The 26788-nt window shown below is 37.4% G+C and overlaps 1 protein-coding gene across 1 annotated transcript in view; it reads left to right on the plus strand.

Moving 5' to 3' along the window:
- LOC100367237 (titin) overlaps positions 1-26788 on the plus strand; it is a 405512-nt gene that overhangs the window by 189982 nt on the left and 188742 nt on the right. Inside the window, exons 195-237 of the mRNA XM_085495847.1 lie at positions 55-357; positions 708-1013; positions 1259-1561; positions 1717-2019; positions 2155-2457; positions 2588-2890; positions 2984-3574; positions 3867-4163; positions 4503-4802; positions 5574-5876; positions 6310-6612; positions 6857-7159; positions 7462-7764; positions 7874-8179; positions 8299-8601; positions 8983-9285; positions 9555-9860; positions 10088-10390; positions 10568-10870; positions 11101-11406; positions 11528-11830; positions 11941-12243; positions 12497-12799; positions 12941-13243; positions 13511-13813; positions 13963-14265; positions 14519-14821; positions 15792-16382; positions 16696-16989; positions 17325-17627; positions 17845-18147; positions 18679-18981; positions 19306-19608; positions 20462-20764; positions 20891-21196; positions 21587-21889; positions 22237-22539; positions 22690-22995; positions 23169-23471; positions 23789-24091; positions 24580-24882; positions 25315-25617; positions 25727-26317. Coding sequence (XP_085351973.1) covers positions 55-357; positions 708-1013; positions 1259-1561; positions 1717-2019; positions 2155-2457; positions 2588-2890; positions 2984-3574; positions 3867-4163; positions 4503-4802; positions 5574-5876; positions 6310-6612; positions 6857-7159; positions 7462-7764; positions 7874-8179; positions 8299-8601; positions 8983-9285; positions 9555-9860; positions 10088-10390; positions 10568-10870; positions 11101-11406; positions 11528-11830; positions 11941-12243; positions 12497-12799; positions 12941-13243; positions 13511-13813; positions 13963-14265; positions 14519-14821; positions 15792-16382; positions 16696-16989; positions 17325-17627; positions 17845-18147; positions 18679-18981; positions 19306-19608; positions 20462-20764; positions 20891-21196; positions 21587-21889; positions 22237-22539; positions 22690-22995; positions 23169-23471; positions 23789-24091; positions 24580-24882; positions 25315-25617; positions 25727-26317 — 13893 coding nt within the window. The remainder of the gene's footprint in view (positions 1-54; positions 358-707; positions 1014-1258; positions 1562-1716; positions 2020-2154; positions 2458-2587; positions 2891-2983; positions 3575-3866; positions 4164-4502; positions 4803-5573; positions 5877-6309; positions 6613-6856; positions 7160-7461; positions 7765-7873; positions 8180-8298; positions 8602-8982; positions 9286-9554; positions 9861-10087; positions 10391-10567; positions 10871-11100; positions 11407-11527; positions 11831-11940; positions 12244-12496; positions 12800-12940; positions 13244-13510; positions 13814-13962; positions 14266-14518; positions 14822-15791; positions 16383-16695; positions 16990-17324; positions 17628-17844; positions 18148-18678; positions 18982-19305; positions 19609-20461; positions 20765-20890; positions 21197-21586; positions 21890-22236; positions 22540-22689; positions 22996-23168; positions 23472-23788; positions 24092-24579; positions 24883-25314; positions 25618-25726; positions 26318-26788) is intronic.

Here is a 26788-nt window from a genome sequence, read left to right on the forward strand (position 1 = left end):
GCTTTCAGTGGGCAGGGTTTCCATTTTAACTGTAATCTGTATTACTTTATTCAGATGTTCCTGGTCCTCCTGGAAAACCAACTGTATCTGAGATTGATGCAACATCCATGAAACTCAACTGGTCACCACCTGATGAAGATGGTGGTTCTCCTATCACTGGGTACACCGTGGAAATGAAAGAACAGTTTGGATTCAGATGGAGTAAAGTTAATAAAATCAGTGTAACAGACACATCATATAAAGTGGAAGGTTTGAAGGAAGGAAATGAATATGAATTCAGAGTATGTGCAGAGAACAAAGCTGGAGTTGGTAAACCAAGTGACTCTAGTGGTGTCAAGAAGGCCAAACCACCATATGGTAAGTTTACTTGCTCATCAACAACAACTATTCAGATAAGATATTCATAACAAATTTGTATTGCTTGTGTATTCATAAAAATTATGTATTATACTTTTAATTACTGAAGAATTCTTTATTTTGGCTGGAAGTTATCAATCATGTTATTTATTTTTACTGACTTAAAACTTGTCTATTCACTGAAAATTAAACAAATAAAGTTGAATTTAATTTAATTCACATAAAATAGTGAAAAATAATTGATAAAATAATTAATAGTGTTATAAGCTTTCATACGTGACATGCACATACTGGGTTTCCATTTTCATATTTTTTCTCATTCCCTAACTCAATTTTTGTTTTTTCTCTAGATGTTCCAGATAAACCTGGCAAACCAAAAATATCCAATGTGAGTGCGACTTCGATGACTCTAAAATGGACAGAGCCTGATTCAGATGGTGGAAGTAAGATCACTAACTACCTCATAGAGAAGAAAGAAGAATTTGCTACTCGCTGGTCTAAGGTGTTCCTTGATGAAAAGGTGACTGACACTGAATACCATGTGACTGGACTCACTGAGGGATCACAATATCAATTCCATGTTGCTGCTGAGAACAAAGCTGGTGTTAGCAAATACAGTGAACCATCAGATACTGTAACTGCCAAACCACCATATGGTAAGTCTTCTTCATATTTTCCTCTCTAGTAACAACAGGTTTCTGTATGTGTTTTTTATTGGAAGTTGTCCAATCTGAACAACTAAAGGAACTAAGAAATATTTCAAAATTAAAAACTTACATTCATTGTGCATTATTTATCTTTATTTATAATTATTATCAATGTTCATTTGTGGCTGTTAAGATATGGTTATAAATCTTATCAATTTTGTTATGTTAATTAAAAGTAATATTTGTATTTCAAGGTGTTCCCGGAGCTTCTGACAAGCCCAGTACATCCGATGTGACTGCTACTAGTATGACTGTTAGCTGGTATCCACCTGATAATGATGGTGGTTCACCTGTAACTGGATACTTTGTAGAAAGAAAAGAACAATTCTCAACAATGTGGACTAGAGTTAATACATATTCAGTTAAAGAGACATCTTTGAAAGTTTCTCAATTGAAGGAAGGCTCTGATTATCAATTCCGTGTAATTGCTGAGAATAAGGCTGGTCCTGGTAAACCAAGTGAACCAAGCGAACCAAGAAAAGCCAAACCACCATATGGTGAGTATACTCTTGCAAGCATGATCATGAATTAATTTTAAAAAGCCTTATAACACTTAGCTTATAGCATATATACATTAGATGACACAACCAGTGATTTGATTTCACATATTTTTCATTGAGCGAAACTTCTACATTGTCTCTATTAAAAACAGATGTTCCAAAAGCACCTGGAAAACCAGACGTCAACAAGGTTGATGCAACACACATGACTCTGTTGTGGACAACACCATTCTCTGATGGAGGCAGCCCTATCACTGGTTACATCATTGAGAAATCAGATGCTTCAAGACTAAGATGGTCCAAAGCACATAGAGAGACAATAACTGATACAACATACACTGTAACTGATTTAATGGAAGGTACTGAATATCTGTTCAGAGTGGCTGCAGAGAACAAAGCAGGAATGGGACCATTCAGTGAGCCTAGCGATAAGAGACTAGCTAAGCCACCTTATGGTAAGTGTCTCTACATTCTGTTTATTGAAGGGATCATGTCTACATTGCCAAGAAGGTTAGCATAGGTACTGCTGATTCCTCAAGCACATATATGGCTAAGCATATATCTTACAAATATGTGTTTAACTTCTATAGATGTACCAGGCCCTCCTGGAAAACCAAAGATCTCAGATGTTACAGCAACATCCATGCATCTTAAGTGGTCTGTTCCAGACACTGATGGAGATTCAAAGATTATCAACTATGTTATTGAGAGGAAAGAAAAATTCAGCTCCAGATGGATTCGAGTAACCAAGGACAACATCTCTGACACAGAATACCAAGTCACTCATCTCACAGAGGGTACTGAATATGAATTCCGAGTTGCTGCTGAAAATAAGGCTGGTGTTGGCAAATTCAGTGAACCATCAGAAGCAAGAGTAGCCAAACCACCATATGGTAAGTTATAGATTACATTATGTCTTTGTATGTGACATTGTCATGATGATACTGTCCAAGGGCAGAATAAAATAATCTATAAAGCATTACAAGTTTCACAATGCTTACTGATTTTCTTCTTTCAACACAGATAAACCTGATGCCCCAGAAAAGCCATCAGTCTCAGGTGTGACTGAGAAATCAATAACACTAACCTGGAGCCCACCAATGGATGATGGTGGTAGTCCTATATTTAACTATGTGGTTGAAAAGAGAGAGAAATTCAGTACACGGTTTATCAGAGTTAGTGATGTTACAATATCTGACACAACATTTACAGTAACTGGTTTGGAAAAAGGTAATGAATATCAGTTCCGTGTGTCTGCTGAGAACAAGGCTGGCGTTGGCAAACCAAGCTCACCATCAGACCCAAGAATTGCCAAACCACCATATGGTAAGTGTTACATGTTGTCTCAGGGAACTTTCCTACTTTCACATTTACTTTCTTCTCCGATCGTTTAATGATATTCCTCGTTTTCTTTTCCAGATGTGCCAGATTCACCTGGTGCACCAGATATCACAAAAGTTGAAGGCAGCTCCATTACTCTGCTGTGGACACCACCAAAAGACGATGGTGGTTCACCAGTTACCGGATATTCAATCGAACGAAAAGAGAAATTCAGTTCACGCTGGGTAAAAGACAGTGCCATGCCTGTTACAGATACAATTTATAAGTCTACTGGTCTGACTGAAGGTACTGATTATGAATTCCGTATTGTTGCGGAAAACAAAGCTGGAGAAGGAAAGCCAAGCTTCCCTGCTACACTGAAAATCTCTGTACCAGATGCCCCTGGCAGACCTGATGTTATTGAAGTAACTGAGTCATCAGCCCGTATCAAATGGACTGTACCAGAATCCGATGGAGGAGCTAGAGTCACAGGCTACATTGTTGAAAGGTGTGACACCAGTAAAGATCGTTGGATAAGAGTCAATAGAACACCAGTTAAAGAGCCTTTCATCATTGCTGAAGACCTAATCAAAGGAACAGAATACATTTTCCGTGTGTCGGCGGAAAATAAGGCTGGAATCAGTGAACCTAGCAAACCATCTAAACCTGTTGTTGCCAAACCACCCTATGGTAAGTACGAGTTAGTCATTATTAACCTAGTTCTATGGTAGGTATGATTCTGATGTAACGCTGCAATAAGGTAAGTCTCATTCTGATGTAACGCTGCAATAAGGTAGGTCTCATTCTGATGGACCACTGCGATAAGGTAGGTCTGATTCTGGTAGAACACTGCGATAAGTCTGATATCCCTAATGTGTCACAGACAAGTTTATCTTCCTTATCTTCATCTTTCTATTTTCACCCTCCATGTCTGCTCTGTGTATTCTCTCACCACATCTTCTACTTCTCCCCTGCACCTTAGATGTGCCCGATGCACCAAGCAAACCTGATGTATCTCATGTGACCAGGTCTTCAATGACTCTAGAATGGAAACCACCTGCATCAGATGGTGGTAATCCCATCATCTCTTACATAGTTGAGATGAAAGATCAGTTCAGTACAAAGTGGACGCTCACAGCTAACGTTGCACAACCAACATGCACAGTCTCTGACTTAAAAGAAAATACAATTTACGAGTTTAGGGTTTCTGCTGAGAACAAAGCAGGAGCTGGTAAACCAAGTCAGTCATCAAAACCAACAAAAGCAAAAAATCCTTATGGTAAGGACTGTAATAATATTTGAGTTTGACATTTTGGTTTTTGTGAACTAAAATTATACTAAAATATTAGTAACAAGGAATACAGTTTAACTAGTCCTTTGAAGTTTTTTTCTGGTCTCTCGTTAACAATGAATTTGCTTGTCATTTCATGATATAATATTGGCTTTCGAGAAATAAGAATATAGTCTAGTGATTTTGTGAAACTAGGTTTTGTTAATCATCTAATATGTTTCTAGTGGTTTGCCGTTCATTGTCGTGTGTCACTACTCCTCTAACCCACACTTAATTCACATCAGGTTTCTCATTATTCCCTACAATCAATGCTTCCCTTTTACCCAGATGCACCAGGAGCTCCACCAGTTCCTAAAGTTCTTGATGTGACCCATCACTCTGTCACATTGGAATGGACACCACCCGAGTCTGATGGTGGTGCACCAATCCTTGGTTATGTGTTGTATTCCAAAGAGAGATTGGATAAACTTTGGGTACAATCTTCACAAATGTTGGAATGCTTGACACATACAGTGTCTGATCTACGAGAGCGATGTGTGTATCAGTTCAAAATAGCTGCTGAGAACAAAGCTGGCGTTGGTAAACCAAGTGATGCCACTCTTCCTATCACTTTGAAACCTCCCTATGGTAAGCACTGCACTGTAATGCAGCTTCAATATTGCTTGTTTCTATGCATTTTATCTTGCATTCTATATGATGTATATTGCACTCTTTATATATATTGCATTATATTCCACTTGCATTTATACTATGTAGCCTTAATATTGCTTGTTTCTTTGCATTTTATCTTGCATTCATATTATATATTATTGCACTCTTTGCTTTGAACAATACACTGGCAGTATACAATGTTATGTATGATATAAAGGCACTGGCTATATTAATATACTTCTGTACCTTAATGCTGAATGTGCACTCTTTGTAATTTGTCTCTTAAATTCTTTGCTCTAGCATACTAGAATTATGTCTTGTATGCACTTGAGTGTTATCTGCATCTTATTGTTACATGTGTCTACAAACTTGCAATGCTATCACTGAATGAACTGTATTTTCTCTGGTAAGACTGCTCTATGTTGCCTACTCATGTTTATGACATGCTCGTCAGGTGTACATCATGTGATCATCATGTGCTCACCAGATGTGCATCATGTGCTTATCAGGTGTGCATAATGTTTTTGCCTTCGCATTGGCTATGCAATGGCTGCATGTTGACATAATGCAGCACTTAATCCTGCTGCTACAGTACTATTTGCATGGTCTGCAAGTTCAAGATTCTGCTCAGTGTGATTACCATGTTAGAAAGGTAAGGATATTCCTACTTTGTCTCGCCATTAAGTACCCTTACACTATGCTTCCTCTATCTCTTTTTATTCTTCACATCCTACCACACATATATAGAAGTCCCAGATGCCCCAGGGAAACCATCTGTCACGGACATCACGGAGGTATCCATGACAATAAAATGGGTGCCACCTCAGTCTGATGGTGGCAATAAAATTATCACTTACATCATTGAGAAGAAAGAGCAGTATAAAACACGATGGGAACAAGTTAATGATTACACAGTGATTGAAACAGTATTCACTGTCAGAAATCTAAAGGAAGGTAATGAGTATGAGTTCAGAGTACTTGCTGAGAACCAAGCAGGTACTAGCAAACCCAGTGAGTCATCAGAACCAAGGATTGCAAAACCACCATATGGTAAGTATATCTTTATTCAGTGTTTATGTATCCTAAATGCTAAACATAAATGTTGATTAGGACTTGACAGTTAGAAATCATAAATTATGTTCATGTGATACTAAATAAAGAAAGCTTGAACTTGTGAAAAATGTGCAAAATATTACACCAAACCTTTGGTGGAAAAAGTTGCAGCCTCCAAAACGTTGAGGAAGTCTTGTTTATCCAAAATGACGTAAACTATTGTGATCAAATTGACAACACACAATGATGTTGTGCCTATAAAATGTCAGGTCAAATAAGTTAATATAAAAAAGTTGAGTGTCTGGATTGGTCATGTATTCTTAGTGTAAATACATGACTTGTACAAAATCATTTAAAATGATGAATCTCTATGACAATCCTGAATGTTTCCCTTGCGCAAGTTTTAACAGTCACATCTCCTTATATACAGATTTACCTGGAGCACCAATGACTCCTGAAGTGAGCGATGTCAATGCAACACACATGACTGTTACATGGAGACCACCCAGGAATGATGGAGGAAGTCCAATCATTGGTTACATCATTGAAAGAAAAGATACCAGCAGTAACAGATGGATTAAATCTAACAGAGATACTGTCTCTGATATGAGATTCACTGTGCGAGATCTTGTAGAAGGATCTGAGTATGAATTTAGAGTTTCTGCTGAAAACAAAGCTGGTGTTGGACCTCCTAGTGAACCATCAGATAGAAGAAAAGCGAAACCTCCATATGGTAAATGATTTTTTTTAATATTGTCAGCAGGAGAAATAGATTATTATAGAAAATAAAGACCTACCACAGAGTATTGTTAATTTATAAGTGCCACAGTCACCATGCTAAATTTTGTTTGATATAAAGTGAATTGTTTGTTATACAAATGCATAATATCATGTGTTTTGCTCTTGCAGCAATGGAAAGCTTTGATTTAATCATTGAAGTGTCTGATGAAATTTTTATGAAATGTATTCTTTCTTAGATGCACCGGATGCTCCAAGTAAACCACAGGTTTCAGACATCACTGCCACTACCATGAATTTGACCTGGAAACCCCCTCACAATGATGGTGGGTCACCTGTCACTGGATATATTGTTGAAAAACGAGAGAAGTTCTCCACAAGGTGGGACAAAGCCAATAGATACAATGTGACAGATACACAGTTCAAAGTTACTGATTTAAAACAGGGCAAGGAATATGAATTTAGAGTCACTGCAGAAAACAAAGCAGGTGTTGGAAAACCAAGTGACCCTTCAGAATCAAGGATTGCCAAGCCACCATATGGTGAGTGAAATGAACTCAATCTTTTTCTGTATCACAAAGTCATGTTTACTTTCATCCTTTGAATGCAAATAACAACAAATATGTTGTCACCTTTCACATGATTAACCTGCATAATTGTAATTTGAAAATTATCCCTGATTGGTCCAAAATTAAAGGAAAGAACAAAAAAAACATGTTCAAAATGTTGGTAGGAATATTGCCACGTATTTGTAGTGTTGCCACAATGTTGGAATAAGAAAGCCTGAATTTCATAATAATTTCACAGAAATACTGTAACAATATTGCTACTTGTTTAATTTCAGATGTGCCAGGCCCACCAGGTACTCCTAAAGTATCTGACGTTAATGCTACATCCATGAAGCTGACCTGGACACCACCTCAGGATGATGGTGGTTCTCCTGTAACCGGATACTATATCGAAAAGAAGGAACAATTCTCTGCAAGATGGGCACGTGTCAACACAATGCCTGTGACAGACATCAGTTACAGTGTTGAAAGACTCACTGAAGGCTCACCATATGAATTCAGAATATGTGCGGAGAACAAAGCTGGTGTTGGCAAACCAAGTGATTCAACTGGACCACACACAGCCAAGGCACCATACAGTAAGTACATTCTACTTCTAAACACAACATTTACAAAAGATTCTGATTGAGATGTTTTTACAGTAACACACAACAATAAATTAATAAAATTCACCCTTTCCTTTTCCAGCTGTTCCTGATGCTCCCGGAAAGCCCAAAGTAATGGAAGTCCAAGCTACATCCATGACCATCAAGTGGATGGAACCAGAATCTGATGGGGGAAGTAAAATCACCAATTATGTTGTTGAAAGGAAAGATGAATTCTCCTCCAGATGGAGTAAAGTTTTTACAGATGAGAAATCACTTGATACAGCATTTACTGTCACTGGTCTCAATGAAGGATCTAACTATCAGTTCCGAGTTGCTGCTGAAAACAAAGCTGGTGTTGGCAAATACAGTGAACCATCAGATATTAAGACTGCCAAGCCACCATATGGTAAGTGAAAGGGTAAAGTTGCTGAAAATTTAAAAAAAAAAATTTTAGTCTGGATGGTTATACTGTAATAATTGTTCTATAATTATTATCTCACTTATTTTGGTTTGTTCAATTCTTAGGTCTGCCTGATGCTCCTGGTAAGCCAGTTGTCTCTGACATTGATGCTACCAAGATGACTCTGAACTGGACTCCACCTTTGGATGATGGTGGTGCACCTGTTAAAGGATATATCATTGAGAAGAAAGAAGGATTCTCATCACTCTGGACTAAAGTCAATAGATTTGATGTGACAGAAACAACATACACCGTAACTGACCTGAAGGAAAAATCTGAATATCAATTCCGAATTGCTGCTGAGAACAAAGCTGGTGTTGGCAAATATAGTGAACCATCAGATCCTAAAGTTGCCAAACCACCATATGGTAAGTGACTTTGTGATTTATTTAACAACTAATCATTACACTGTATATCCATGGAAAAGTTACAATAAAACTTTTTTCCTAGCTGCATCTCAAATTCTTTGTACATTCTATGTGAAGTCTTTTTTTTAAAATTGGTGTATGGTTCTCTGAGATACACCGTCTTGTATTATTTCACATTAGCTAGTAACTGTGAAAGACACATAAAATTTAGAAAAGGGAATACTTCACTCTTTATGAAAGACCTGACATCACTCATGGCTGTATTGTGTTCTTGGACATAAGTTTGCCTATATACTCACATTCCTATGTGAAGTCTCTTTCTTACTTTAAAATAAAACATTGTGACTTGTTTTTGACATTATCCACACTTTGTTTTCATAGATGTTCCAGGTCCACCAGGTACCCCAAAAGTATCTGACGTTGCTGCTACATCCATGAAACTGACTTGGACAGCACCGGAAGATGATGGTGGTTCTCCTGTGACCGGATATGTTGTGGAAGTTAAAGAACAGTTTGCATTCCGATGGTCCAGAGTCAACAAATTCACCATAACAGATTTACACATGACTGTTAAAGATCTGAAAGAAAACTCAGTTTATGAATTCAGAGTATGTGCTGAGAACAAAGCTGGTGTTGGTAAACCAAGCCAATCTACAGGACCACACACAGCCAAGGCACCATACAGTAAGCGATTTTAAAATATTTATACAGCGTAACCTTATGAGTTGTATTCAGTAGGAAGTTAGACATGTTGAGCAGGTTTATGAACTAAACTTGATTGAAGCTAGATGGATATGATAATGCTGAAATATTTTGAGGATTATGGTGTGAGCATAAAATAGTGAATATTAAACCTTCATTTGATTTATTCATTAATATTTATGATATATCAAAATCACAATACTACGGTGTCCATCATTAAGATATTTATGATTTGCTTTTCCACATTCCAGCTGTTCCTGATGCACCCGGCAAACCTAAGGTAACTGAAGTACAGGCAACAAGTATGACGGTGAAATGGACAGAGCCAGAATCTGATGGTGGAGCAAGAATCACCAACTACGTCATTGAGAAGAAAGAAGAGTTCAGCACAAGATGGGGAAAGATTCATCTTGATGAACCAATTGTGGACACAAGCTGTATAGTTCCTGGTTTAACAGAAGGCACTGACTATCAATACCATGTTGCTGCTGAGAACAAAGCTGGCATTGGCAAATATAGTGAACCATCTGATACTAAGACTGCCAAACATCCATATGGTGAGTATTTTGGCTTTGGGTTTATTCAGTATATTTTTTGTGTGTAGACTTCATTCATTTGTGATCTAGAATCATTGACTGAAATCACAGGAAAGTCACTACAACTTAATGCCACAATAACCCTGTGTAATGCTCAGTTTGTATTTTATGAAATTAAAGGCAATCATGTATTCCACAGCTACTTAATATAAATTATATTAAACTATATTTTCTTCTTCTATCATTAGGCCTGCCTGATGCTCCTGGTAAGCCAGTTGTCTCTGACATTGATGCTACCAAGATGACTCTGAACTGGACTCCACCTTTGGATGATGGTGGTGCACCTGTTAAGGGATATATCATTGAAAAGAAAGAAGGATTCTCAACTTTTTGGAACAAGGTCAATAGATTTGATGTCTCAGATACAAAATATACAGTCACTGATCTGAAAGAAGGCACTGAATACCAATTCCGAGTTGCTGCTGAGAACAAAGCTGGTGTTGGCAAATACAGTGAACCATCAGATCCAAGGATTGCCAAACCACCATATGGTAAGTGACTTTGTGATTTATTTAACAACTAATCATTACACTGTATATCCATGGAAAATAAAACTTTTTCCTAGCTGCATCTCAAATTCTTTGTACATTCTATGTGAAGTCTTTTTCTTTTTATAAAATAAAACATTGTGACTTGTTTTTGACATTATTCACACTTTGTTTTCATAGATGTTCCAGGTCCACCAGGTACCCCAAAAGTATCTGACGTTGCTGCTACATCCATGAAACTGACATGGACAGCACCGGAAGATGATGGTGGTTCTCCTGTAACCGGATATGTTGTGGAAGTTAAAGAACAGTTTGCATTCCGATGGTCCAGAGTCAACAAGTTCACCATAACAGATTTACATATGACTGTTAAAGATCTGAAAGAAAACTCAGTTTATGAATTCAGAGTATGTGCAGAGAACAAAGCTGGTGTTGGTAAACCAAGCCAATCTACGGGACCACAAACAGCCAAGGCACCATACAGTAAGTGTGATATTTCTATTCACTGTTATTTCATATTTTAAGAGCAACATTATTTTATAGCTATCAGTAATTCATGTGATTGTTGTCAATGAAGCTGTCGCTTCTTTGTCCTGCTCAAAAGGTAGTCACAATGTATTCAAGTGGTGATTGTATGGATGAGCTCTTAGTAGCACATTTGTTCACCTGCTATAATGACTCTGAAATTAATCATTGAATTGTTTTATCTCCAGCTGTACCAGATGCACCTGGTAAACCTAAAGTAATGGAAGTCCAGGCATCAACTATGACACTGAAATGGACAGAACCAGATTCTGATGGAGGTGCTAGAATTACTCATTACATCATTGAACGAAAAGAACAATTTGGCACACGCTGGTCCAAGGTGTACACTGATGAAACAATTGTGGATACTGCTTTTATTGTTACTGGACTCACTGAGGGCTCAGAATATCAATTCCGTGTTGCTGCTGAAAACAAAGCTGGTGTTGGCAAATATAGTGAGCCATCAGATCCTAAAGTTGCCAAACCACCATATGGTAAGTCAATTTATTCACTGTATAATATATTTCATGCTTTGTGTTTGATATATTAAACTGTGGAAATATTTCATTTACTATGTTTTTTATTAATCTCTGTAATGTAACTCATTCTATTTAGGTCTACCTGATGCTCCTGGTAAGCCAGTTGTCTCTGACATTGATGCTACCAAGATGACTCTGAACTGGACTCCACCTTTGGATGATGGTGGTGCACCTGTTAAGGGATATATCATTGAAAAGAAAGAAGGATTCTCAACTTTCTGGAACAAAGTAAACAAATTAGATGTTACTGATACAACATTCACAGTGACTGACCTAAAGGAAAAATCAGAATACCAATTCCGAATTGCTGCTGAGAACAAAGCTGGTGTTGGCAAATACAGTGAACCATCAGATACTAAGACAGCCAAGCCACCATATGGTAAGTCTTTCTATTGTCTTATGTTCTTCTATTATGTATGAATATTTATAAATTGGCAAACAAGTTTAAAATTAATCAGTACTAATAGTATTGGAATAATTTCTCAATAGATGTACCAGGTCCACCAGGCACTCCGAAGGTATCAGAAATTACAGCTACATCCATGAAACTGACCTGGACAACACCACATAATGATGGTGGGTCTCCTATAACCGGATATGTTGTTGAGCGTAAAGATCAGTACGGAACAAGATGGACTCACATTAACAAGTTCTCCATCCCAGATCTACACTTGACTGTTCAAGACTTGAAGGAAAATTCTGTATATGAGTTCCGTGTCTGTGCTGAGAACAAAGCTGGTGTTGGTCAACCAAGCCAATCCACTGGACCACATACAGCTAAGGCACCTTATGGTGAGTTCACAAGCTGCAGCCAGATCATTTGTTTAATACAACATGATTTATTTCTTTTTTCATCTGTCTCATTTCTCATCTAAAAACTTGTTTCATATTTACAGTATGGTACATTTAGTTAAGTGTACTTTGACACAGTAAAGACAACTGACCTCTATTGCCATTAGTTCATGTGGGATGTGATATTCTGATATTTTGCATATTTATTAAATTACCATCATTTAAAAAAAAATTAATGTTGTTTTATTCACAGATCTACCAAGTGCCCCTGGTAAACCACTTGTATCTGGTATCACTGCAACTACTATGACCATTAAATGGACAGAACCAGAATCTGATGGAGGAGCTAAGATCACCAACTATGTCATTGAGAAGAAAGAAGATTTCAGTACAAGATGGACAAAATTGTACACAGACAAATTAGCTGATACTGAATACACAGTGACTGGTCTGAAAGAGAAATCAGAATACCAATTCCGTGTTGCTGCTGAGAACAAAGCTGGTGTTGGCAAATACAGTGAACCATCAGATCCTAAAGTTGCCAAACCACCATATGGTAAGTCAATTTCATAACTGTAATATACATAATATCTGATTATTGTTGCCTATGCTGAAAACTCTGATGTGTACCTTGGGTAAAATATATTGCATGGAACAAAATTAATAGTAATTACAATTATTATGTTTGTGGTTACAGATGTTCCCGGAGCTCCTGACAAGCCCAGTACATCTGATGTGACTGCTACTAGTATGACTGTTAGCTGGTATCCACCTGATAATGACGGTGGTTCACCTGTAACTGGATACTTTGTAGAAAGAAAAGAACAATTCTCAACGATGTGGACTAGAGTTAATACATATTCAGTGAAAGAGACATCTTTGAACGTTTCTCAATTGAAGGAAGGCTCTGATTATCAATTCCGTGTAATTGCTGAGAATAAGGCTGGTCCTGGTAAACCAAGTGAACCAAGCGAACCAAGAAAAGCCAAACCACCATATGGTGAGTACTTTTACCAACACGTGAATTGTCACATACATTTTGATTAATATGCAATAAGCTTTGATTAATTTTGCAGTAAGTTTTTATATGCATTTTTTCAAAAATTATCAAAAAAATAACAAAAAATTTGAAAAATGTCAATGGGGGTTATAGTATAGTATCTCAAGTTAATTGATTGATACGTATATTCATCGTGTACTGTATTCGATATATGGTGACATTTCAAAAGTTATAAATCATAATATTCTGTTGTATTCGCAATTTCAGATCTTCCTGGTGCACCAAATCAACCTGATGTTACCAAGATTGATGCAACTCACATGACACTTACATGGAGACCACCATACTCTGATGGCGGCAGTCCTATTACTTCATACATTATTGAGAAGTTTGATGTAACTAGGCGAAGATGGACTAAAGCGCATCATGGGAAAATCACTGAAACTACACATACAGTGACCGAGCTGACAGAACACACCGAATATCAGTTTAGAGTGGCTGCAGAGAACAAAGCAGGAATGGGACCATTCAGTGAGCCTAGCGATAAGAAACTAGCTAAGCCACCTTATGGTAAGTATACCAGCTATCATTTATTGCAGAAATCTGGATCATTCAACCCATGGAACTACTTTCTTTATTTCAATCACACCATTGCAATTTTTTCTCAATTTTTCTTTATTATTACAAAACCTCTAATCTGATGATAATTTATGTTTCAGATGTTCCAGGTCCTCCAGGTAAACCAAAGGTTTCATCCGTAGAAGCTACTGCAATGACACTCACCTGGTCTGAGCCATCATCTGATGGTGGAGCAAGAATCATCAGTTATGTCATCGAGAAGAAAGAAAAATTCAGTTCTCGCTGGGTAAGACTTACCAAAGACACTATCCCAGACACCACCTACAGAGTCACTGGATTGACCGAAGGTACCGAATATGAATTCAGAGTTGCTGCTGAGAACAAAGCTGGGGTTGGTAAACCAAGTGAACCATCGGATCCAAGGATTGCCAAACCACCATATGGTAAGTAACAAATAATCTATTGCTGTTTTCTCACTAATCACTGAACTCTGTCTTGAATGACATAGTAGAATTTGTACACTTAAATCTCAGTGCCTACAATGTAAATGAAAGTGCTTTTGGTTTCATGGCAGATAATTGTGCTACAATTAGTAGATTATGTCAGAATTATTTATAAATCTCTCTGTTATGCATATTAACCAGCTTTTGTACACGAAAACCAAAAGAGTAAAATAATTGTTATTTTTATTTTTAGACAAACCTGGCGCACCTGGAAAACCAACTTTGTTTGATGTAACTGATATAGCCATGAGCTTGAAATGGACTCCACCTACAGATGACGGAGGCAGTCCAGTTTTCAACTATATCATTGAAAGAAGAGAAAAGTTCACAACTAGATGGTCTCGAATCAGCAATGTTACAGTGTCTGATACAACATTCACAGCAACAGGATTACAAAAAGGCAATGAATATGAATTCAGAGTGAGTGCCGAAAACAAAGCAGGAGTTGGTCCACCCAGTGATTCATCTGGCCCAAGGATCGCTAAACCACCATATGGTAAGCTACATGTAATTATGTCTTGTGTTTAAAAATCTAATTGTACATTTCAGTCTCACTGCCTTATAGTAGAAGCCTACTCATAAATTAAAAAAGCAACAGAATGTATTCATTTTGCAATAAAATGTACTCCAAGGTAATATAAGAATATTGACCTAAAAAAAGTTGGGGGTCACCAACCTTTTTTCAAGGAAATTGATGGTTGCATTTTAGTGGAAAGTCGCCATTTTGACACTATTACATGTGTATAACACTTTTACCACAGGATCCTATGGCAGAGATAGTATGCAATATCTCAAAATCTAGCCTGGTGACATAGGCTGAAAAAATCATATTGTTAATCATGGAGTACTTTTTGTTGTTCTGAATTATTTAAAAAATCTGTGTTTTAAAAAGTCAAAAAATGCAATTTTTCTTTAACATTGTGTTCCATGGAAACTGTTCTAAAAATAGCAATTTTCAAAAAATATTAGGACACGTTTCTCAAAAAGCATAACTGTAACACACAAAATAATGCTATTTCATTTTCCCATGAGACGTTAGCTTCATGATTGTACATAATAAATTAATGAACATTGTCATGCGATTTATGACCAATTTTGTCAAAAATTATGACTAGGCTTCTACCTTAGGAAGGCCATGGAGACAGTTGCCTAGATGTCCCATTCAAATGCATTGATGCCTTTCAAAATATTTTCTTCTAAATTTTGTTTGTCAATATTTGTATACTCAATCTCAGGTGTTTATGCTGTTGATCCCATCTGACATTGAGCCTGCTAGCTTCGAATTTTGTTCAACGTTTTTACCAAAAGACATGGTTTCTGGTATTTAGTGCCTAATGTGCTAATCACTGTAAAACAATGCATCAAATTTATGTTGCGTACATGTATAAAAATGACTGTTGTTAGCTAGGACTTGTATTTACAACCTTACAGTATTTAATAGTGTAACCAATGTTGTCTATTTTCAGATTCACCAGATTCACCAGGTGCACCAGACATAGTTGATGCTAAGCCTTCATCTTTAACTCTGAAATGGACTCCTCCAAAGGATGATGGTGGAACGCCAATCACTGGATACATGGTTGAAAAGAAAGAAAAATTCAGCTCTCGCTGGGTGAAAGAAAATATTACACCAGTCAAAGAAACAACATACCAAGTCTCGGGACTGACTGAAGGTAAAGACTATGAATTCCGTATTCTAGCAGAGAACAAAGCTGGATCAGGAAAGCCTAGCTTCCCAGCCACCTTAAAGATTTCTGTACCAGAGGCACCAGAAAGACCAGAAGTTATTGAAGTCACTGAGTCATCAGCCAGTATGAAATGGGCAGCACCAGAGTATGATGGAGGTGCTAGAATAACTGGCTACATTGTGGAGAAGCGAGAAACCAGTAAAGATCACTGGACAAGAGTGAACCGTACACCAGTGAAAGAGACTTTTGTATCTGCTGCTGATTTGATACGAGGAGCTGAATATGAGTTCCGTGTTTCCGCAGAAAATAAGGCTGGAATCAGTGAACCAAGCAAACCATCTCGACCTGTGGTTGTGAAACCACCATATGGTGAGTTATTTAACATGTAAATAAAACTGTTCGTCAATAAAATAATTTAATTCCAGGTTGGGGTGGTGAGCAACATTTCTCTATCTTCTGTACATGATGATGCAGGATCCAGTATGAAGACAGTTGTATCATTGTGTTTTCCTCTCTTTGCACAGTGGTTCTTTGAAGACTTTTCTGAGGATTTACTGGGATAATGATTGAACAGCATAATCTTATTCCATTGTAAATCAATTATTGATCCCTTTACTTCATCTTCCTTTCATTCACTTTTCATCTTCCTGACCTCTATGTCTGTATCTATTCACCAATAAAGATGTTCCTGAGGCTCCAAATAAGCCTGATGTATACAACGTTACTAAGAAGTCTGTGACACTCACATGGAACCCACCTCTCTCTGATGGTGGTAGTCCAATATCTCAGTACATTCTTCAAATGAAAGAACAGTTTTCCATGCGATGGACTGTAAAAGCCAGAGTTCCTGATGCTAAATATGTTGTGACTGATATGAAAGAAGGGTCTGTTTATGAATTCAAAGTGTCTGCTGAGAACAAAGCTGGTGTTGGTCCAGCTAGTCCATCAGTGACTGTCACTGCTAAAGATCCTTACGGTGAGACATGTGGATACTATGCATGGGGATCTCTCATTTCTTCTGATAATTTTCTGTTATTTTGATTCATTGGAAGGATATACATCTTAACTATTCTCTGCTGTTATGCTTCCTAGTAGGAAGGTTTAAAGCATATACTTATGCTGCTTGGATTTTAGCTACCACTTTATACTGACACATCCCAATACACTTTTTTTGTTCTCTAATCGGTAACTGCTTTCTGTTATCTGTCTAATTTGATCTAGCAATACCAGAATTCTTGTTTGTGTAGTTTTCTTCTAACACCCATTTGTATTCAGTCAGGTTCTTAGCCTCTTTTCCTATCATCCAACTAGATGTTCCAGGGGCTCCTGATGTTCCTCGTGTTACTGAAGTCACTCATCATTCAGTAAATTTACAATGGAATCCCCCTACATCTGATGGTGGTGCTCCTATTATTAGCTATTTGGTGGAAAAGAAACAGAAGTTCAGCACTAAATGGGTCCCAGCAACACGTGAGAAAGTCCCAGACTTGACATGCACTGTTAGCAATCTCGAACAGATGACTGAGTATCAGTTCAGAGTTGCTGCAGTGAACAAAGCAGGTGTTGGTAAACCAAGTGAGCCAACAAAAGCAGTTCTTACTAAGGCTGCTCATGGTAAGAATAATGCTGCGACACATGTGATGTACCTAGTGCCTTTCTATATCAACTTTGTATTTGCCAGTGTCTTGTTCATAAGTAGGGATTCATGCACTATTATCTTTTCTTCTTTTACACTTGCACTTCTGCTAATTTCTCTCATTGACAGGTATTGCTTTGTCTTTTGTCTTCAAAATCTTTCTTTTTATCTTTCATCCCCTTCATCTCACTGTAGAAGTCCCAGACGCCCCTGGTAAACCTTCTGTCTCTGACATCACCGCTACGTCAATGACCCTCAAATGGACACCCCCTGAAAAAGACGGTGGTAGTCCCGTTACAGGCTACATCATTCAGAAGAAAGATCAGTTCAGCTCCAGATGGGAAAAAGTCAATCTATACAAAATCACTGAGACCACCTTTGTTGTTGAGAGTCTCAGAGAGGGTAGCACATATGAGTTTAGAGTGTGTGCTGAGAACAAAGTGGGTGTAGGCAAACCAAGTGATGCAACTGATTCTAAGGTTGCTAAACCACCATATGGTGAGTACAGTCACCAAAACTGAAAATTTCCCCGTTAAAATTTCAATGTATTCTTTCAACAGAAGAAAATGAGATCACAGTCACCTGTCCTGGGTTGTTATCAGACAAGATGTGTGTTTTTATGATATTGTAGCCAATATTATGCAAATGTGTATAGACAACGGTGTTTGATCTAATATCACTATTCAAAACTTTGTTTGAGGCAAACCATTATTGGTTTCCTGCAGCCTAGCTATACACAAATTATCCATCAAATTGTGTTTATCAGTGAAATTTGCTCTCCAGCTCATTGACTGGAACACTTTCCCTCGACAATCAAAGATCACAAACCAGTTGACCGGGCACCAGCAACTTTCAAACTGTTTGACATTTTAATGGCCAATACACAACCTCAAAAATAATATGATCTGACTCAAACTTAAATTATTTTAAGAAATCTAGCTTTCAAAAATGATCTTGTGGAATTTACCTATTTTTTAAGGGAATGAAAAAATCTCATTTTATGAGGTTTTAATTCATTTTTTTTAACAGACTTACCTGGTGCCCCTGGCAGACCAGATGTGACTGATTCACATGCCACAACTATCAGTATCTCATGGAAACCACCTAGAAATGATGGTGGAAGTCCCATTATTGGATATATCATTGAAAGGAAGGATACAAGCACATCAAGATGGATTAGATGTAATAGAGATGCACTACCTGATCTTCACTTCATGATTAAAGATCTATTTGAAGGAAGCGAGTATGAGTTTAGAGTCAGTGCTGAGAACAAAGCTGGTGTTGGACCACCAAGTGAGCCATCTGACCCAAGAAAGGCCAAACCACCATATGGTAAGTGCAATGTTTTTTTTGTTTTTTTCTTAGCAAGTCGGTTTATCTCATGGCATTTCCATACTACACATTGTACACAATACATGTTCATGGTTTCATTAATGATTTAAGTTACAAAGTGAACTTCACAAAAAATCCACATTATTTCTTTACCAAAAAAACGTAATGAAAGTTTAAACTCGGACAGTACATGGTCATATCCACTTTCATGGGTTTGTGCCTACTTGAGACATTCTTATTAATATAATATTAATTAGGAAGAAAATCTTTCAAACAAAGCGGTTAATTATATTGTTGCTTACTGGTTATGTATCTATATTGTAGGTGTACCTGATGCTCCTGGTAAACCCAACATTACAGATGTTACATCAACAACTGTTACCCTCAACTGGAGAGCTCCACTCTCAGATGGAGGTGCTCTCATTACAAGCTATGTAATTGAAAAGAGGGAGAAATTCTCAACTCGATGGGTCAAAACAAATAAATTTGCCGTGACAGAAACATCATTTAAAGTAACAGATCTAAAACATGGAACTGAATATGAATTCCGTGTTGCTGCAGAAAACAAAGCAGGTGTTGGAAAACCAAGTGAACCAGCTGGCCCGGTCATTGCCAAACCACCATACGGTAAGACTGCAGTGATATTTTGTTGTAAATTTTGAATGTTGGTTTTTTTGTCTTATTATTTCAGTGTTCCAAAAATCCATGCAATGGACTATACAAAGTTTCAATACTCTTTGGAAGATGAAATCAAAATCCATAACAACTCCAAGAACACAATGGACTGATTCTCCCACAATGCATGTACATGTTCAAGTCAGTGAAATAAAAATGACTGAAACTCAAAAAATCATTTCAGATGTTTCAAAAACGCATCTTACTGCACATGTGGCACTCTCCAAATATCCAGACTGATTATAAACAATATAAACAATAATACAATGATAGAATCAGACTGATTATAAACATTAATACAATGATAAAATCATCGACATACAATTATTTTTTTTATTTAAAATATTTATTTTACTCATTGTAGTGTACATAACTAAATTGAAAATAATGGCATTAGCAAATATACACAGTAATTAAAGTTAAGAATATGCGTCTAATAGGATTTGTTGAACCTCTTTCTTTGATACACTTTGTATTTAAAAACTAATATTTTGATTAGATTGCATATATGGTATTTGTGAATAGACTATCCAGCTATCAGAATTACAGAATTTGATATTCTTGCTAGTTATTAATTTTTTTCAAAGGCAAGCCACCAATATGACTTCCAAAGTCCAATATTATTTGACAATTTAAAATCATGCTCAAAATCTTTTCTACAAATTGCCAAACATTTGTTTTGACACAATCCCAATGTTTGTGTTTGTATGTATCAGTGGCATTACAACATAAACACAGGGGTATAAATTCTACCCCCATTTGAACAATCTCCTATAGTCTCCTGATATTGATTCTATCTGTACAGATGTACCTGGTCCACCTGGCACACCTGATGTATCTGATACTACATCAACATCAATGACACTAACCTGGACACCACCTAGAGTTGATGGTGGTTCTCCTGTAACTGGATATATCATTGAAGTCAAAGAGCAATTCAGCACCAGATGGGCAAAAGTCAACAAGATGAGCATACCAGATCTTTCTTTCACTGTTGGTAATCTGAAGCAGAATTCTGTCTATGAGTTCCGAGTGGCTGCTGAGAACAAAGCTGGAATTGGTAAACCTAGTGATTCCACTGGTCCACATACAGCCAAGCCGCCATTCAGTATGTACTCTCTACTTTAGATTAATTTACAATAGATTTTCCAATTATGTATTTCAATCCTAATATTTCTATGATTCAGAAATCCCATTCTCTGCAGAAATCTTACTGTTACAATTTTCTCTTCAGATGTACCAGACGCACCTGGGAAACCTAAGATAACATCTGTGACTGCAACAACCATGACCATCAATTGGTCTCCACCATTATCTGATGGTGGCAGCAGGATAACTAATTATGTTATTGAAAAGAAAGAACCATTTGGTCTGAGATGGGCTCCAGTCAGTAGAGATGAGAATGTTACGGAAATGACTTACACTGTTCATGATCTGATTGAAGGATCTGAATATCAATTCCGAGTAGCAGCTCAAAATAAAGCTGGAAGTGGTAAATTCAGTGAACCATCTGATGTCAGACAAGCTAAACCACCATATGGTAAGTTCAAGTTCATGTAATGATGTGTGGTGTAATTCTTACAGTAGTGTGTCTACCGGGCATCATTGAGATTTTATGTTTGACTTGTGGTTGATTACATATTCAGCAGTAAAACTTTAGAGAATGGTGTCTTATTGGAGGGTGTGTAGACTATCTGGACCAGTATCCTTACCATTGGATAGTTGGAACTTTCTATACTCCTTTTAGAAAGAAACAGTAGTTATTACTTAATGTGCTGGCTAGTACTTTAATAAAATTATGTGCTACCAAGTATTTATTTTCTCACTGCAAGGTGATGTTGTCGTGTTCTATTTCCATTTAAGAAATATTATTCCCATTTATAATTATAGAATGTTTAGATATTTTTCTGTTTTCTTTTGATTAATTTAGGCGTACCAGGTTCTCCTGGTAAACCAGTTGTCTCAGACATCGATGCTACCCAGATGACGCTCAATTGGACTCCACCTCAGAAGGACGGAGGCTCACCTGTCACAGGATATACAGTAGAAAAGAAAGAAAAACGTTCCAGTTTCTGGACCAAGGCCAACAGATTTGATGTTAAGGATACAAGATTTACAGTGACTGACTTAAAACAAGGATCTGAATACGAGTTCAGAGTTGCCGCTGAGAACAAAGCTGGTGTTGGCAAATACAGCGAACCATCTGACTCAAGAATTGCCAAGATGCCATTTGGTAGGTTCTAACTTGTCAAATAGTGCACGATGTGAAAATGCTACATGTTTGTGTGTATTTATCAATATAAGCCCCCCCCCCCCCCCCTTGTCTCTGCATCTGTTTTCATGAAATTTTAATTTCACTTTACATGCAAGGTTATTCAATTAGTTTAAATGATTTGATACCAAAACAGTAACTTCTTTACTCTTCTCATCTAGTGTTAATTTCACTGGTCCATATCAAAATTAAGGCTGCACATGTATGTAATGTGTCATGTATAATTCTCAAACAATGCAAAGTACCCATAGAATGCCATTTTTGCTGCATGGTGGAAAGCCACTTATAATTATATTTCTTTATTGCAGATGTACCAGGACCACCAGGTATTCCTAAAGTGTCTGAAATTACTGCAACCTCAATGAAACTTAACTGGACACCACCTGAAAATGACGGCGGTTCACCAGTAACTGGATACTTTGTAGAAGTAAAAGAACAATTTACATACAGATGGTCCAGACTAAACCAGTTCCGTGTACCAGACTTGCATTTGACTGTTCAAGATTTGAAGGAAAATTCTGTGTATGAATTCCGTGTCTGTGCTGAGAACAAAGCTGGTGTTGGTCAACCAAGCCATTCCAGTGGTCCATTCACAGCTAAACCACCATATGGTGAGGCTTGGTCACTTTTTTTTTCAATTCAGTTAATTATTTGTATTCTTTGCATACCAATAATAAGTTGTATGTAAATGTGTTAATTTCCGAAATTATACACATTTAGTTTTCCATGTAATAAATGTTGTCTTCCAACCACATTCACAGATGTGCCCGGACCTCCATCAGCACCTAAAGTGGTGGATACAACAGCCACAACCGTGACAATTAGATGGACTGAACCAGAATATGATGGTGGTAACCGTATCACAAACTACATCATTGAGAAGAAGGAAGAGTTTTCAACGAGATGGATCAAGGTGGCAACTGATGCCAATATTATGGATACTCACTATTCAATCACTGGACTCACTCAAGGGTCTGTATATCATTTCCGAGTTGCAGCTGAAAACAAAGCGGGTATTGGTATATATAGTGAACCATCAGATCTTGTAAAGGCCAAACCACCATATGGTAAGCAAACTTCATCTAAACTCAGAATTGTGATAATATGGCTCTTAAATGAACATAAATTACCATTTTTTACAGACAGGTCTTGGTCAGAACTTGACTCAAAATAATCATTACAAAATGATGCATTATATATGAATACATATACTCAAACAATATTATCTTAATATTTGCAGATGTACCTGGCCCACCTGACAAGCCTAGAGTCACTAAAGTTGACAGCAATGAAATGATCTTGACATGGATTTCACCAGCAAAGGATGATGGAAGCCCTATTACGGGATACATCATTGAAAAGAAAGAAGCATTCTCATCATTTTGGTCCAAAGCTGCACATTTAACAACACCAGAGACAAGTGCAACGTTATCTGGACTCAGAGAAGGAACTGAATACCAATTCCGTGTTGCTGCTGAGAACAAAGCTGGTGTCGGCAAATATAGTGAACCATCAGATCCTAGGATTGCCAAACCTCCATATGGTATTTTTTTATTTAATATTTTAAATCCCACTGACCCTATCTGATATTAATTCAGTATATAATGTTACATTGCGCTGTAAGACAGGCACATCATCATAAATTGGTGATAGTAGTTCTATAATGATAAGCATGCACTGTATATATATATATATATATATATATATATATCCTGTCTATGAAATGGAATTGTGATATTTGAAAAGTAGTAAAACAAATAGAACAAAGTCAGATCATGTGTGTTGATGAATTTAACTACAAAATGTAGTAGTCAAAATTTTGACATAGGTATAACAAATGCACTATTGTTTCTGTTCTAGATGTTCCTGGTGCACCAACCAAACCACGAGTGATTGAAGTTGATGCAACCTACATGACGATATCCTGGGTACCACCAAAGTCTGATGGTGGTAGTCCAGTCACTAACTATATTGTGGAGAAGTACGATACCAGCCGAGGACGATGGAGTAGAGCTCATAGAGAGAAGATCACCAATGTCCAATATACTATTACTGAACTTGTTGAAGGCACGGAATACCAATACAAAGTGGCTGCTGAAAACAAAGCGGGTGTTGGTCCATTTAGTGAACCAAGTGAAAAAATGAGAGCAAAACCACCATATGGTAAGTCTAGTACTTTCTTAAATTCCTGTTCAACTGAGTTCAGTTAATATCTATTCTACACACCTCTGGCAAATCTGTGTAGATCCTTACATTTGAAAAGACATGCGATTGTCACCAAATCAAACTAACACACTGACAGTTGACTGAACATGAGTTTTGCTTAGTTTGTAGTTTGATCATAACTTCAGAGCTCTCAAATGAGCTTTGAATGCAGCAATGCTTTACTTGGTTATACAATATCTTGTCTGTCTCTTACTGGTTTGAATATCTTGTTTAATGTACTCGTCAGTTAATTGTTTTGTTTTTCAGTCATTTCTTTCGTGTTCTTTTGTTTAAATTTCTATATATGACTTATGTTGACAATTTATGTTTGGGTATGTCATTTCTACTCTGATATATATGCATATATGCCTTTTTCATCTATGAAAAAAACCCGCAAGATTATGAAATATTTCTAGACTTTTGAATGTTTTCCTGTTTTATTGTAGATATTCCAGGTCCACCAGGCAAACCTAAGATTTCTGATGTCATTGCTACTGCTATGACATTATCTTGGTCAGCTCCTCACACCGATGGTGGGGCTGTGATAACCAACTACATTATTGAACGAAGAGAGAAATTCAGTACCAGATGGATCCGAGCTTGTCATGCCGATATCATGGACACCACATACAGAGTTGCAGACTTGGTTGAACGCAGTGAATACGAATTCAGAGTGTCAGCGGAAAATAAAGCAGGTGTTGGTCCACCAAGTGAACCGACTGCCCCACATATGGCAAAACCACCATATGGTAAGTTTTCACCATGATTTTCACTAAGTTTTTATATTGCATACTCTATATTTAGCATCTCTCTTCATTCTTTGTGTAATTTAATTTTGTTTTTCATACATTAGCTTATTTTAGAAGCACTAAAAGTTAAAAAAGGTAGTGTTAGTGCTTTATTTTGCGTTTGGTGTACTTCAAATCTGATAAAACAAAAACTTCTGGCTCTCCTGTGTGGAAGAGGTGCTTCTAATCAAGCAAGTATGGTACACTTCATTTGGCATCGTGCTAACACCATGACTCAATGCTGAACTTTGAAGACTGACATGCATACTGCGAGACTAAATGCACTGCTCAAAATGGGCATCTAACTGATATGCACCTTTCTTGCTGTCAAGTAACATTATTTCTCTGTTTATACTCACTTTACTTCACTTTATTCCTCTCTCTACAACTCAGATAAACCTGATACACCTAGTCAACCTGTGATCTCTCAAGTATCTGACAAATCTATGACTCTCAACTGGGAAGCACCACCATCAGACGGTGGTTCTCCAATATTTAACTATGTGGTTGAGAAGAAAGATAAATTTAGTGTCAAATTTATGAAAGTAAATGATTACAATGTCAGTGATACACATCTCATTGTGACTGGATTGCATAAAGGAAATGAGTATGAGTTCCGGGTCAGTGCTGAGAACAAAGCCGGTATCAGTAAACCAAGTCCATCTAGCAGACCTATATTAGCTAAACCACCATATGGTAAGATGTCTACATATTACTGCATGCATGCATGGAACCAACATTACTTTGAAGTTTGCACATGCTATATCCTTCCTGCTTTTAATTGCCCTTATTTGTTTTTAAATAGATGTACCGGGTGCACCTGGTATTCCATCGATGTCCGATGTGAAGCCAACATCCTTGCATCTGACCTGGACAGCCCCTACTGATGATGGTGGATCTCCTGTTACCGGATATATCATTGAAAAGAGAGAGAAATTCGGCACCAGATGGGTAAAGGATAACAAAACACCTGTTCTTGATGCCTCTTACACTGTAAGAGACTTGACAGAAGGAAGTGACTATGAATTCCGTGTATTAGCTGTGAACAAAGCTGGTGCTGGCACACCTAGCAATCCAGTGACTCTGAAACTATCTGTTCCTGAGGCACCTGGAATACCAACTGTGTATGGTGTTAAGGCAACGCAGGCAACTGTACAGTGGACACCACCAGAATCAGATGGAGGAGCTAGAATCACAGGGTATTATGTTGAAAGGCATGATACAAGCAAAGAGCGTTGGGTAAGAACCACAAGAACATCTGTGAAAGAAACTGTACAGACAGTAACAGAACTGATTAAAGGAGCTGAGTATGAGTTTAGAGTGTCAGCTGAGAATAATGTTGGTGTTGGTGAACCAAGTAAACCATCAAAACCAGTTATTGCTAAGCCACCATATGGTAAGTACACACAATCTTTTGTAACCTTCTAGATTCTTCTTGGACTATGTCGCCCACTCCCATACCCTAAACTTATACTGTACTGTTTTGATTTGCTTGTTAGTCCCCGTTCAGACGTAGTCCGAAAACAAGGACTTATGTTTTGCCCTGTGTGCGTCTGTGCGTGCGTCTGTGCGTCCGTGATCACCTGTATCTCGAACATGCATGGACCGATTAAGTTCAAACTTCACTCATACATCACACATTATATGGGACATACGCACATGTATTTTTTTCATGATCCGATTAACGATAGCCGAATAGCGGCCATTTTAAGGCCGAAAATGCATTAAAATCTTACATTTTCAGCATTCTGGACCCGGATCTCAGTTATGCATGGACAGATTTTGTTCAAATTTGGTACATACATTAAACATAATAGGACCTTGATGCACGTCATTTTGTTTTAAAGAATTCAGTTCTGGATCCGTA

This window comes from Saccoglossus kowalevskii, chromosome 22, assembly GCF_978046115.1.
Source record: "Saccoglossus kowalevskii chromosome 22, keSacKowa6.1, whole genome shotgun sequence".
Taxonomy (NCBI): Eukaryota; Metazoa; Hemichordata; class Enteropneusta; family Harrimaniidae; genus Saccoglossus; species Saccoglossus kowalevskii.